The sequence below is a fragment of the Malurus melanocephalus genome, unplaced genomic scaffold, assembly GCF_030028575.1.
Source record: "Malurus melanocephalus ecotype Western Australia unplaced genomic scaffold, MMel_1.1 scaffold_696, whole genome shotgun sequence".
NCBI lineage: Eukaryota > Metazoa > Chordata > Aves > Passeriformes > Maluridae > Malurus > Malurus melanocephalus.
Genome location: NW_026623928.1, coordinates 142,906 through 157,404, shown reverse-complemented (window position 1 = coordinate 157,404; position 14,499 = coordinate 142,906). Strand labels below are relative to the sequence as shown.

Here is a 14,499-nt window from a genome sequence, read left to right as displayed (position 1 = left end):
GTAACAGCATTCTAAGCATCTGTATGATCCTTTACAATCTCACTGTGATATCCAGAGGTCTTATGGACAATATGCTAAGCAAATGGTGTGTGCTGATTTCCTCAGAGCACGTGGGCTAAACACGCACGCCTAAATGTTTCAAGCTCATCAAAAGCTGCAATTAAATAAAATCTCTCAAAACCAGAAAACATATGGCATGACTCAATGAATTTCTCAGATATGGAGAAGTGATTCAAGCGGCGTAAACACTTATGCTGCATTACTCCACAGCCCTTAGAGGCATTTTATGTCACTTGATCTCAATTAACCTCCCGAGAAAACAATTCAGATCTCAACAAGAGAGAGGGGGAAAACGACATTACTGTACAACAGCCTACTTCTGATATCATAATGCTATATTGAGTCATAGGCGGATTTCCTGGAATTCAGGTTTGAAGCAGGAAAGCAGTAGATACAGACAGAGGAACAGCTRTATGCTGGATCACAGAGAAGTTATTTCAGATGTCAATTAAATTATTAGTGCTGGAAGTTAGGATTTCCCAACTGCACCTCAGTGCATTATTCAGCTTCAAAATGTTTCCCCTCTCAGCTTTGTACATACCATAAATGAACAATTCTAACTTTCTTACATTATCTTTTATGTCACAATATAGCTTTCTGTCTCCTTGCTTCCAGAAAAGACAATTTACTTTACACTCACACCTGTCACTACCTTCTGACATTGTTGTTTCAGCACCACCATTTCATAGCACCACCAACAGAAATAACCATCAGTGCTCTGCTACATTATTTTAATACACTTTTTTCCATTATTCTACATTGCATGCCGCACAAGAAAATTCAGGGCTTCCTTTGRAACAGAAATACTTTTTGTTGCATGAAGCTAGCAGTCTGTGATTATGGATCAAAAGGACAAATCTYAGAGATTGTTGTAGCTATGTGCAGAGGCCTGTGGGGGTCTAGCAGCGCTGTGAAATTCTCTACCTGAAATTTACAACCTGTAAACTTTGAGTTATTTAAACATTTCTGTACCTCTCACCCCACTTCTGCATTTTAACATTCAATCTGAAGAAAAGATTGGTGTGGCAAGGAGAACTGCAAAGAGCTTATTGAAATCATAAATGCTCTAACAATGGCTCTGCCCCTTCTCTCCAGTACTGTACTCTCGAAGCACTACATCGGGAGTTCAAAGGAGTAGAGTAACTAGACACAGGCTAAAGTTTCCACTGTCAATTAATAATCATTGATAACTTCTGGCCTATGCCAGGTCACTGCTAACATAGCAAACTCCCACAGTCTAAGCAGATATAAAACCCTCATTTCTGTTAGAAAGAACTCACTAACTGCTAGAAAGAAGAAATATAAAAGACATTGGAAAGAAAAACTTGYCTGCATGGGATTAGAAGTTTGACAAGAGTCCCTTTAAACAAATGTAAGTACTGAACTCCTTAATTGTGTCACAGAGCTGATACAAATCTCTGGATAACGTTTTACATTTGGGACAAGCAATCTCCTACCTCTGAAACTATTCACAGTTGGTGAGAATTTATTSTTTTGTCTCAATGTAAATCACATATAAATGGTTTCCCTCATACTTTAGGGTCACATGGTTTCCAAGTTTTAACATTAATGGTGCCCCAGCAGACTACAAAAAGCAAAAYGGTGAGTTTGATTAACTATGCTAAATGGAAAACACAACCAGTAGCAGAAAAGAAATTCTTATTACATCAATGTMTCAATGTAAAATTATACAGAAAACTGTAACCACAGCTGATCTTTAAACAAGTTTTAAAAAAACTTTTACAGCATCATAATAAAGAAGTTCCATTCAGGTAAAGCAGARTTTTCTCTAAGTCAACATATGAAACTCACTGTATTGGCAAGACACTTCACTKGGTAAAGGCCACATACATGGGATTTCATTCATCATTAGCTGTACATTTGAACATTTTAACTTAGAAAAAAAATTCCTTTCAAAGCACCCACACAACCCGTTGGTATGATGGACACAATTGCCACCCTCCCATCACTGACCTTCATTGGTTTTGTCAACATACTTCTGTGAGGGACTAGAGACAAAGTCATGCAGGCAGCTGTGCAATAACATGGGGCACAAGTTCCTCTTTTCCAAGAGCACCCAGTTAGTACTGCTCAGTTAATCTGTATTTCCCCAAGATACTATCTGTTTTCATCCACAGAGGATTTAATTAGTCTCCTGGCTCTAAAAGCCAGCCTCGGGTATCACTTCAGACCCCTCTATCACAGAATTGAATGACAGGAAGAATTACGAGTTCTCATTATGAAGCAAGTCTTGTGCAATTGAATTGCTGAACTCAGCCAACACGAACTTTCCGGTCACAGCGCTTCTTGCCGATTTGCGAGCCCAAAGCGCCATCYCCTGCTGAGCAGCTGGAATCACAAATGCTGATCCGGCAGCCGATGCACTGCTCCACGGACAGCGATTCACACACTCAAATCTGTCTGCTTAGGTACCAACGAGTAAATGAGTTTTCTCACTGAACACCTCCCTATGTTCAGCTGCCAGAGACGCTGTCCTTCCAGAGGAGATGTCACACAAACAGCTGGATCACAGCTGCCCACAACTCACRCACTAGGAACAAAGGGTATTTGGCCTCGATTTCAACAAGACCAGTAAGTAGTACTTGGTGCGTTTTTGCAGAATGTTCCATATTTCGTATTGAAATCTCACTTCAAGTATATTGGCACAGTTTCCAGCAGGAAAACTGCACGTGATACCCAGTAGGCCCCAAGCTGGAGATAAAGAGACTTTATAGACCTCAGACACACACATACACACACACAAATTCATTTTAAAAAATCACTCTTTGTAATCATCTAAAAACTGAATATCCTTAAATTAAAACCGCAGAGAATCAAAGAATGATTTAGGTTGGATAAGTGTTCCAAGATCATTGAGTCCAACTAACAAACCAATGTCATTATCAAACAAATACAAAATACAAAGTTTAGGAGCAAGGARTACTAACAACTGATCCCTGCATATGGAGAACATAAAAGAGACTGAAGGTACAACAAAAATTTATCAGTAAAAAAGAAATCTGTAGCTCTTTTCATAAKTGTTCTGGGATAGGGCACAAGAGAGGGAATAAGATATGAGTCAGGCATTGTGTTGACTAGACWCATCTGTATAGTAATAATGACAAGARCARATGTTTTATTKMCATTTTGGATATATGGTCTTGCAGAGTAATAGAAGTATTTTCTGTCAAAGTTACAAGTGAACTTGCAATGTATTTGGCTAAAATTAAGAGAGGGAAAACCCCATGTAATATGAAAATTATACTTCAAATAATGGACTAATTTGCTTTGTCTATTTGAAGGACCATGGAAGACTATAAATAATTCATCATCTCCCACTTCAACAATTAACTGGGCTATTCCTGTCTCTGTAAACATTTGTAGAACCTTAATTTCAGCAGGTTGCTCTAGATGAAATGGTTCCAGATCTACACAGTCACAACCTTTAAATTTTCATAGTGTAATCATTAACAAAGTGAAAGCTAGTGGTAGCCCTAGGCTCTATACTGGAGCTGGTGTAACAATTAGTGACATTCACCGCTCATCTAAAACCACAGCAACAACAACAAAATTTAGAAAAAAAAAACCAACAAACTTTTCACACAATAAAATACAAAWCAATTACGATGACACCATGCTTGACAGTGACACACCTTTCATCAGGAGTGAACTTGTTCCCAGTTCAAACACTGTGTCCTCTGGCTCAAGTCACTTCTGCAATARAAGTGATTATGAAGGACACTTTCATGCTACAGAAAATTTATTGCCCTTACCATTAGAAACAAAAAAAATCAAAAAGTGCWACTTGCAAATGGCATACAAAAASAATTTTATTTATTTCTCATTGAAAAGTGAGAATTAAAGTTGACATTYTTATCCTAGGATGACCAAACAGGTATTGTTACTTTTCTAGAAAAGTTTAAAAGGTTGAGGAGCACAATGATCCCAAAACAAGTACTTCAATTTCTGTACTTGTTAGAATCAAACACCGATTGATTTTACTTAATGTTTTCAATTACGATTTTTAGCATAGGAAGTAGCAGTATGTGAGTAAAAATTCTGAAACTATACTAAATGAGGAGTGGCTACCAATATACAGACAAATTAAAATACCTCCTTGGCAAACAACCAGCTCGTCTTGAAGACCAGAAGCGGAGGGCTGGGTGGCACACAATGAGCGCTATTTCCGCTGTCAGCTAACAACTGACCAGTCCCAAGAGCGCGGTTGTTTTTTCCCCGCTGCGGGAGCCCCGCACGGTGCAGCGGCCGCGCCCTCCGGCCCCTCACGGGCACCCCCGCGCGGCCAGCGCGTGCCGCCGCAGCTAGCCAATCAGAGCGCAAGGCTCCTGTGATTGGCCGCAATCAGAGCGCAAGGCTCCTGTGATTGGCCGCAATCAGAGGGCAAGGCTCCTGTGATTGGCCGCAATCAGAGGGCAAGGCTCCTGTGATTGGCCGCAATCAGAGGGCAAGGCTCCTGTGATTGGCCGGCACACCGCTCGCCCTCGCCCATGGAGGAGGCCCCGTATGGGGCGGGAGCACGCAACGCGCGGGGCTATGATTGGTCGGCCCGGTGGGCGGGCGCGCAGCTCGCGGGCTGTGATTGGCCGGGCCGTAGGGCGGGGCTGTGATTGGCCAGGCTGGCGCGATGGCGGCGGTAATGGCAGCAGCGCCGRGCGGCGCCGACTTCTCGGATTTGCGGGAGATCAAGAAACAACTGCTGAGCGTGGCGGAGCGGAGCCGCGAGCGCGGGCTGCAGCACAGCGGAAAGTGGTAAGCGGGCCGGGCACTGTGCGCCGGGCCCCAGCTCGGTGGGCCCCGCGCTAACATTTTCTGTGCCGGGAGGGAAGACGGGACAGAACTACGTTTATTTAGTCTCGAGAAGAGGAGGCTCGGGGGTACCTCATCGTTCTCTACAACTMTCTGAGAGGTTGCAGTGAGGTGGGGGCCRRTCTCTTCTGCCGTGCCTGCAGGGAGAGGACCAGAGGAAATGGCCTAGAGACAGGGGAGRTTCASTAAGATACTAGAWTTTTTTTTCACTGTTCGGGTGWTTASGCGTTGGAGTAGGTTTCCTAGAGAGGTGGTGGTGCAGTCACAAGCCCTGGAGGTGCTTAAGAATTGTCTGCCTCTGGGACTSAGTGATGTGGATTAGRGATTACAGTGGTAGTGCTGGGCTGACGGTTGGACTTGACGATCTTAAAAGTCTGCACCAACCTTGATGATGTATTTATTSGATTGTTCTCTCTCCCTCAGGGCTGCTGAACTTGCGTTCGCCCTGGAGCCACTGCCACTGAGCGAGCTGCCGCCGCCCCCCGTGCTCACCGAGGTATGGGCTCAGGCTGTGCTTGGGGAAAAGTGSCTGTGAGCTCCAGGAGACGGTGCTTCTGGGGTGGCTATTTAATCTTGACTATGGAGAAAAATATATGGTTGCAATCTCCCACATCCCAAAGGTGCGAGTGTTCGTTGACTGCCAATCCTGCCATAATGCTAGGAACTTCGTTTCCACTGTGTGTTTAATGAAAAGGATCATCTCAGTGGGGTGACAGAGCTGAATGTACTCTCTCAGAYGAATGCATTATCTGTTGCTGTGTTCTAAATGAAGTGCTGTATAAACCAAATTTGAAATCACACGCATGGTACTTCATTGCTCTTTACTAAGGTTAAAATTTATTTTAATACGAATTATGTTATGCCCTTGCACTTGTGCTCCTTAGGACACAAGAGATACAAGTTTTGTGTCTCCATCCCCACCTCTGTAGAAATACAGTTGAACTCATAAGTGTGTACCTGTGCTAGTATATTGTAGAAGTGTAACGTGCCATAAATGCATTTCAATGTATAATTACCAAAGAAATATTCCCTCGTATGTTAGCARGTTAATATTCTTTTATATGCAATTCCCAAGTGGGTTTCTTGTTTATGGTCCTCCATATCCATTGAACAGTTAATTCCTGACTTACTTCTGGCAGCTTGCCACAATTTTTTTCTGCAATCTCACAGTTTATTTTCAATGTTCCTTAATAGTCTATACTTGTTATTTGAGAACTCCCGGGCTGGATCATGTGAGGGAGTATAGGGACTTTTATGATGGTACTCAAACCATCTTTGAAGATGGTTAAACTACATTTTTAGCTTTTGGAGCAATTTCATTGATGTGTTAGTAACCACAATTTTCCTAAAGTACGTAAGGGCTTCTTGCATCTTAAAACCCCTGTGTGTCCCCGTAGGAGGATGCTCGTGATTTGGATGCCTACACGTTGGCCAAGTCTTACTTCGATCTCAAGGAATATGACAGGGCTGCCTATTTTTTGCGTGGCTGCAAGAGCCAGAAAGCTTACTTCTTGTACATGTACTCCAGATATCTGGTAAGGTAGAAAAAAGTTGCTTTCTAGCACTCAATTCATCTGCTTCCTACCCCTCCCTGGCATATCTCATTTTTTGCTTATTCTGTTCCTAATGACTACCTTGAAGTCCAAATTCTATGTTAGGGGAAAGAAAGATAGGGCTGTTCTTTTCAGAACTGTGATGTCTGTGGAAACTCAGATTACATACTGCTGCAAGTGCTGCAGCAAATATAGGAAATATCATACTGTAATATAATCTTGGATTTCCTCTCTTTTCCACAGTCAGGGGAAAAGAAGAAGGATGATGAGACAGTAGATAGTTTGGGTAAGTCTCTGATGTCAAGAAATACATGACAATATAACAAAGCTTCTGCTATTGACTCTTCATGTAACTCATCTTGGGCTTATGACTTTCACCTCAGTTTTTTGGATAGTAGTGTGCTGTAACATGATTTCTTTTATTCTCTTTCAATTCATTGGATTAATTACATTCTCATCTATTACATCTTATTTTAAACTGGGTGACCAGACTAAGCAATTTTCTTTWAAATGGGGAAAATAATCACAGGCTGGGAAGCCTTCATGTCATGTCAGTGATAATTCTGGATGTATCCTAGACTTTGCATTGCTGTGGTGAGACTCCTTATTGAAAGCTACCTGTGTGACTTTCTTTTCATGCAGGACCTCTGGAAAAAGGACAGGTGAAAAATGAAGCTCTACGTGAATTGAGAGTTGAGCTCAGCAAGAAACACAAGGCWCAGGAACTGGATGGATTTGGCCTTTATCTGTAGGTGTCTGCATGCATTTTCTATATATTTATGTGGATAYGCAGAGTTTTATGATCCTTGTCAACCTGATAACTTTTTTTACAGGTATGGTGTTGTGCTGCGGAAGCTGGACCTSGTAAAAGAGGCAATCGATGTGTTTGTTGAAGCTGCCCATGTCCTGCCTTTGCATTGGGGAGCCTGGCTGGAACTTTGCAACTTGATTACGGATAAAGAGATGGTGAGACTTKGGAGATACCAAGATGTGGTAACAAGTTTCAGAGTTTAGCCTGATTCAGTAACCGGTGTTTATGTTGCCTCAAGATTGATGTTGCCCACTGCTTTATTCTGTGAGACTGTCAGGCAGGGCACTCCAAAGCTATAAATTGTGCTGTTAAATCCTCTTTATTTTCAATTGCTTGCCATGCTGTAGCTTGAGAACCTTTATACAGGCAGGGCTAATTTCTTATTATTCACCCACAAAGTGGTTTAAGAAATGTATAATTCATGTATTTTGAAGTAGTCCTCACCAGGGTTATCACTTTGTCACATGAAGGACATCCTCTTAAAAGACTTCCCTTTTTTATATTTTCTTAGTCTGGTGCTWGTTCCTCAGTTATGAGCACATTTCATAGTTTGAAAAGATGCATAGGATCGCTACTTTCAAAGCTGAAATGGTGCTGTACAAAGCCACATAGGGAGTGAATTGTATCGAAGAAGCAAACTTAGATATAAAACCAAAATAGATTATTTTTCTTTCTGCATGGAATTTGAGTSCATTCCTGGAATTCTTCAGTAAATTCTGGCTGATGAAGTATTTAAAATAGTACAAGTGACACAGAAGAGAGCATTACCAATTTGTGGAAAATGGGGAGTCCATTTTGTATTGTATTATCTTGAGTCTGTTCACACAGTCAATTGAAAATAGTGATAATGATATTGATGTTCAAACATAGAAAAAAAGTGCAGTCTTTCAAAGGACTTCCGAATTCAAGGGCTGGAGCAACAGCCGGATGATGTCACATTTGAAGACAGTTTTTTTCCCCGATTGACCAAATTATTTCAATTCTTCWGCAATTTCAGCAGTCATGAGAATAGATTGGGAGTGACTATGTAGAATTATATGGTCTATACTATATTGCTTTTTTAGACTGGATGTCTTAGTGCTCCTTTTCTGTTTAAATATTCTCATTTTGCAGGAGTTATTTAGTCTGTCCTGTGGAGGAACCTGATACTGATTCTCAGTCCTAATACTGCTCTTTTGTAGCTGGTGTTATGTTTAAGAAAGCAACTGCAGGAAAGTCTACTACCTCAGGACCATCTACTAAGTCATAGGAGGGAAGATAATGGATTTTTTGCCACATGTAGCTCATAGAATACTTCTGATTGTCATCTCTTCTCTTCTTTGATTCTTGCTAGTTGAAGTTCCTGTCCTTGCCAGATACATGGATGAAAGAGTTCTTTCTTGCACACATCTATACAGAGCTGCAGCTGATAGAGGAGGCTCTGCAGAAGTACCAGAGTCTCATTGATGCAGGATTTTCCAAAAGCACTTATATCATCTCTCAGATTGCCGTTGCCTATCACAATATAAGAGGTCGGTGTCAATAAGTAGTAGAAATTACTCTCTTAAAGCAAACTTGGCATTTATAGTTGTTGGTATCTCATCTGCTGTTCTTTCTTCAGATATTGACAAAGCCTTATCCATCTTTAATGAGCTAAGGAAACAAGATCCTTACAGGATAGAAAACATGGACACTTTCTCCAACTTGCTGTATGTAAGGGTAAGCACTCTTGCTGTGGCCTGTCCGTAGTGAYGGTGTTTGTTGGAGGTGTGTTGAACACTGGCAAAGCAGCTGGTGCAGAGCAGGGTCTGGCTTTCTGAATACAGGCTTTCTGCTTCCCAACTCTRTGGAAGAGATGCACTGTATGCTAACCATTGCTAACTGCTTAGGTTTTCTTTCAAATCATAATGTGATTTCTCTCTCATTATTTTAATCTTTTGTTCCACTAGAGCATGAAGCCTGAGTTGAGCTACCTAGCTCATAATCTCTGTGAGATAGACAAGTACCGTGTTGAGACCTGCTGTGTAATTGGTGAGAGCCAGTTCTTTTACATGTTATTTTGACATCTCATTTTGCTGTCTCCAAGCTGTGTGAGGAAATCTTGGAAATGCTTATGGAAATGATCAGCCAGGAAGGCTATGTAAACCACCACTTGGTGAATGTGGATTCAGGCAGCCTGAAAAGCAGACTAAATGACAGAGTACCCTTTTCCCTCATTTCTGTCTGAAAGAGCTGCTGTTATATTATYAGGGATGTACTACCATGTACCTGAAAATAAATCTCTGTAGTCTTCAAACTCCAATGGAAATAATTGTGTGTCAGGATTAGCAATTAATTTGTTAGATCATMACATTCCAAGGGGATGGAATCATAAGTTGATTTGTGCAGCTGGAAAAGGATTGACCAGAACACTGTTGAACAGAGTGCCATTAGGTTTTTCAAGATTTGAATGAGTACAGTCTTTAATAGGACCCTTTATTACACAGAATCACACACAGAATGAACTAGGCTGGGAGAGACCTTCAAGATCATCAAGTCCAGCCTATGGCCCAACACCTCCTCATCAASTAAATCATGGCACTGAGTGYCACATCCAGTCGTTTYAAACATGTCCAGGGACAGTGACTCTGCCACSTCCCTGGGAYGACAATTCCAATGTGTGATCAATTTGTTAGGAGGTAGCAGATAATATGTATTACATCCTTTTTTTTTCTGCCTCTATTGGTGTTGGGTTTTTTGTTGATTGGTTGTGGATTTTTAAAATTTATTTAAATATTGTGACTTTTGCTTTAGGAAATTATTATAGCTTGCGTTCCCAGCATGAAAAAGCAGCACTCTATTTCCAGAGGGCCTTGAAACTGAATCCTCGTTATCTGGGAGCCTGGACACTTATGGGACACGAGTATATGGAAATGAAGAACACATCTGCAGCTATCCAGGCATATAGGTACTGCTCATGTACTGCACAAAATGGTGTTTTGCTTCTGAAATGGTATCTGTTTCTTCTTAGTGTTTTGCTGGACTTAGTCCAGATAAAAACCAAGCCCTTCTAACTAGTTAATCTTTTCTTTGACAGACATGCAATAGAAGTGAACAAAAGGGACTACAGAGCATGGTATGGCTTGGGGCAAACCTATGAAATCCTCAAAATGCCATTTTACTGTCTCTACTACTACCGACGGGCCCACCAGCTCAGGTAGAGTTGAGAGYTGTCCGTCTTCATTCTGACATGGTTGATACTGGCTAAGGAATTTACATGCAAGAACTAAGTTGGGGAAGGAAAAAAATGGATGCTTTGTGATGTGCCATCTCACTGTTCCAAATCCTTTTAGTTGTGTGAGTTAACTGCTAGCAAAAGCTTTGTGAGTTAAATGTTGAGAATCACTGGTCAGGAGTATGAGTGATTTTTATGCTAAAGGATGACAGACTGCCAGGTGTGAAATTTTGTTTTCCCCTGACTGTCCACCTCCCCACCCCAACCTCACCYTGAGATCAGCTGGCAGTCCCTTAAACTACCTTAAGGAATTGCTCTTTTACAGACCAAACGATTCTCGTATGCTGGTTGCTCTAGGGGAATGCTATGAGAAACTCAATCARTTGGTTGAAGCTAAAAAGGTGAGAACTGATCTGTAAGACTTTAGGATGTCTCCCAGAGCACTGGGTGAAATYGTTGCAGCTAAATTATGTAGCTAGTGCTACCTAAACTCACTGGAAGTTATAATTGGGGAAGTACTGCTGCAGTATAACTAGAGCAGCTGATAAATAAGGAGTTGTCTACAGATACATGTCCCTTTTACTGACAAACCCTGTATCTTTCTGGTTCTGACTTGCATGCTGGAGTCAGTGAGCTGGAGTAATTTTTGTGGCATGCTTGACTGACTTTCCTTTCTTGACAGTGCTATTGGAGAGCTTACGCTGTGGGCGATGTGGAGAAAATGGCACTTGTGAAACTTGCTAAGTGAGTATGTACCATCACTGAACTGTCAGGGTTGTGTTATGTGCAAGTCACATTTGGTGCCTAATGGTAGCATACTGTGTGTAAACAAGTGGAATTGCTGTTAAGTAGTATTACTTTTGKAGCCGTGTAAGAACTGGTGTCTTTAGGGCAGTAGTGACTGCAAATTTTGGTGTCCAGCTTTATAYCTGTTTCCATCAAAGGATAACCAGAGAGAATGACAGCATAATGTGGGTTGCAAAGGACTTCTGAATCCTGAGGTGGTTTGAACAGGCAGTGGTAGCAATTCTGTTTGTTGTATTGCAAGTTAAAAGCAGCTCACGATGGTAAATTATTTACAAAATTGTAGTTTCCTTTAATTTTTCCTTTCTAGTATATGGCTATGACATTGGAAAAGTCTAATGTGAATATTGTGACATCAGCACTAATTTTTTTTTGGCGGGGAAAAAGTAATATAAAATGGGAAAAGCAAAGGGAAAGAAAAAGGGTAAGTGAAAAGTGAAACTGCTGTAMAAATTTGGGCTGTAGCAGAGGAAAAAGGAGCACTGGAGGAAATAGCGAGTAAGTAGAATGGCAAAGGTCTGTTAAAAGGTTTAAAATGCAAGAGAATAAACAAAGATCCCTGCTTTGGTTGTCGCTACTACCTGTCTAGTCACCATCTGACCTCCTCCCTGCATGCCAGCATGAAWSCAAGCTGGATCATCTGTTTCCATGAGGGATAGKACATGTTGCATGTCCTGCAAATTCTGAAGGACCTYAATTTAGTCCAGGTCAGGTTGAGCAGGTATTTTCTCATAGATAAAGGTCTTCAATGGTGCAGTCTTGTTTCCGTGACCCACTTTTCTCCTTTTCTAGGTTGCACGAACAGCTGAATGAATCTGAACAGGCAGCTCAATGCTACATCAAATACATCCAGGACATCTATTCCTGTGGGGTAAGATGATGTCTTGGGAATAAAAGGAGAAGTAAACATGGAGTAGAACTAYTTTGGAAAGCACTTACAGATGATGTTTATTATCCCACTCACTGTAGGAGGTAGTGGAGCACCTGGAAGTCAGCACTGCATTCCGTTACCTGGCCCAGTACTACTTCAAGTGTAAGCTTTGGGATGAAGCCTCAGCATGTGCTCAGAAATGCTGTGCCTTCAATGATGTGAGTAGCTGCACAATCTTTGGTGCTTCTTTCTTAAGGGATCTATGACCTTGATCTTGCCTCCCCTCRGAGTAGAAGGAATTGTTTTATGAAGGAACAAAAGCTGTCTGCCGTACAGGTCACACATCCTGAGCGGTGGTTGTGGTGTATACCTGATCACTCATGCTGAGTATGGTTGATAAATCATGATATGGTTGATAAATCATCATGGGATATGGTGTAGAAAGTAAGATTGGATGTGGTGTAGAAAGTAAGATTGAACCATATCTCATTGGTATTCACTAAAAGGAATTTGAAGCTTCACATGGCAGTCTTAATGCTGCTAAAAATCTTGTGGTGAGGAGATAGTTGAATAGTCACAAACTTCCACACACTATCTAGGGATGGTACTTCTAAACTYGTTTTTTCTCATCTTCTGTGTGTAGACAGCATAGAAGATGTAACAGTACCTGGGTTTTGTGTGCAGCTCCATACTCTGTGATGTTATATATCTGTAAGTGGGCAGTTTGGGACTTAGAAGTTTAGCCTAGTGGTAGACACTAATCGTGAGTGCAGGGTGTTTGGCCTATCCTTGACAAAGCTCTCTGGAGCTCTCTACTACCTGAATTCAGGTTATTTGAAGTTTTTCCAATCTAYTTTTTGCTGAAATATTTAGACAGCTTGAGTGGTTGATGGTTCTGCTCTCCGAAATATCCAAGAAACACACCAGTCAGGAGTAAAAGGAGAAAATATTAAGACCAAAAAAGTGACATACTGTAACATTTTTAAAGAATAGAGGACAAAAGAATTGAGAATGGCTTTTATAGTTTGTAGCCTTACAGGATGACAAMTGACTGTAAGTTATACTGCTTACATACTGAATTGACTCAGAAACCACCCATTCATAGGTGTATTGTTTTGTTTTCTACAAATTAATTTCAGACTAGAGAAGAAGGAAAGGCCCTGCTGCGGCAGATCTTACAGCTTCGCAATCAAGGAGAAACATCATCCACAGATGTTGCTGCTCCCTTTTTCCTTCCTGCATCATTGTCAGCCAACAACACTCCCACACGTCGTGTCTCCCCTCTCAATTTGTCTTCTGTAACACCATGAACAATTCTGATACTTCTAACTTCTGTATTGGATGTGACATTGCAAATGGGACATGCAACCACTTACTCCTTTCTAGGGAACATCCTCCTTTTATTGTTGTCCTTACCTGAAGGGTAGGAGTTAGCAGATCCCATAGCTGAAGACGGATGGGCCCCAACAGGCAAAGGGGCACCTGATGTGAAAGTGCCTGTGCTGAGAATGAGAGAACCTACTCTGCTCACCAAGTCATTCCAGTCAAGAGGGCAGACACATCCTACTAGACAGTAGGACTACTAACTGAGGCAYGGTGAAGAGCTTGTCTGCTTGAGTTAAAATATATTTTAAGTTTTATTCTGCCAAATTACCTCTGGTTTTCACTTCTTTGGATGACCTCTTAATGGTATCACTGCTGTCACCATCAGAGACTGTTACACAGATGTTTCCCTAAAGCAGCAGAATGGGCACTTAGAGATAGGTCCCATGGGTATGCTGAAGGATTGACAAATGTCAGAGGAGTCCCAAGTAGCTACAGGTAAAACTAACTGATGTTCTGCCTGTAGATCTGAGGGACAGTTTTGGCTTTCAGTAGAAAAGTAGTCAGGATAGCACAATTAAAAAAATAATGGTGAAGTTAKGTTCTTGGGCTTTTTTATGATGCAGTTTTCATTTATGCTGTAGCAAATGGAATCAAATTATGGTGGATCATTTTGTTAAGGAGGCAAAAAAGATAATTGTGCCTTTGGTTCAGAATTTGTATCCTTGTTCACCCCTATAAATTTACAGCCTTATCCCTATGTCTATCGTATTACTTAAGGAAAAAGCATTTAAAAATCTGTTCCCATTTAGCCATAGCTTCCTGTGTTTTKTGAGAGTAGTTGTCGAGGAAACCTGTGGGTCACAGCCCTGGGCCCTCTGTACAATGCATTTACATTGTGTGCATGGAGCAGAGGGAGCCCATGTTCTTAGTCCTGGGCATCTCTAGAAATTACTGTCTTGTTTTATGTTCCATAGTATCCATTTAAGAACCATTTAGTTTTAAACAAAAAACCTGGCTCTTAAKGTATTTTGCAAGCACTCTCCTAATTATTCCA

At 41.3% G+C, this 14,499-nt stretch overlaps 1 protein-coding gene across 1 annotated transcript; it reads left to right on the top strand.

The window, feature by feature from the left end:
- Nucleotides 1-4,688: 4,688 nt before the first annotated feature.
- Nucleotides 4,689-14,213, top strand: CDC23 (cell division cycle 23). Its single transcript, XM_057384299.1, has 16 exons — nt 4,689-4,830; nt 5,311-5,383; nt 6,285-6,422; nt 6,684-6,726; nt 7,083-7,188; nt 7,274-7,406; nt 8,585-8,762; nt 8,852-8,949; nt 9,180-9,261; nt 10,024-10,177; nt 10,307-10,426; nt 10,770-10,845; nt 11,127-11,188; nt 12,041-12,119; nt 12,218-12,337; nt 13,259-14,213. Exons 1-16 carry the CDS (start codon nt 4,706-4,708, stop codon nt 13,427-13,429), a joined length of 1,758 nt encoding a protein of 585 aa, XP_057240282.1. The 5' UTR covers nt 4,689-4,705; the 3' UTR covers nt 13,430-14,213.
- The last annotated feature ends 286 nt before the right edge of the window (nt 14,214-14,499 follow it).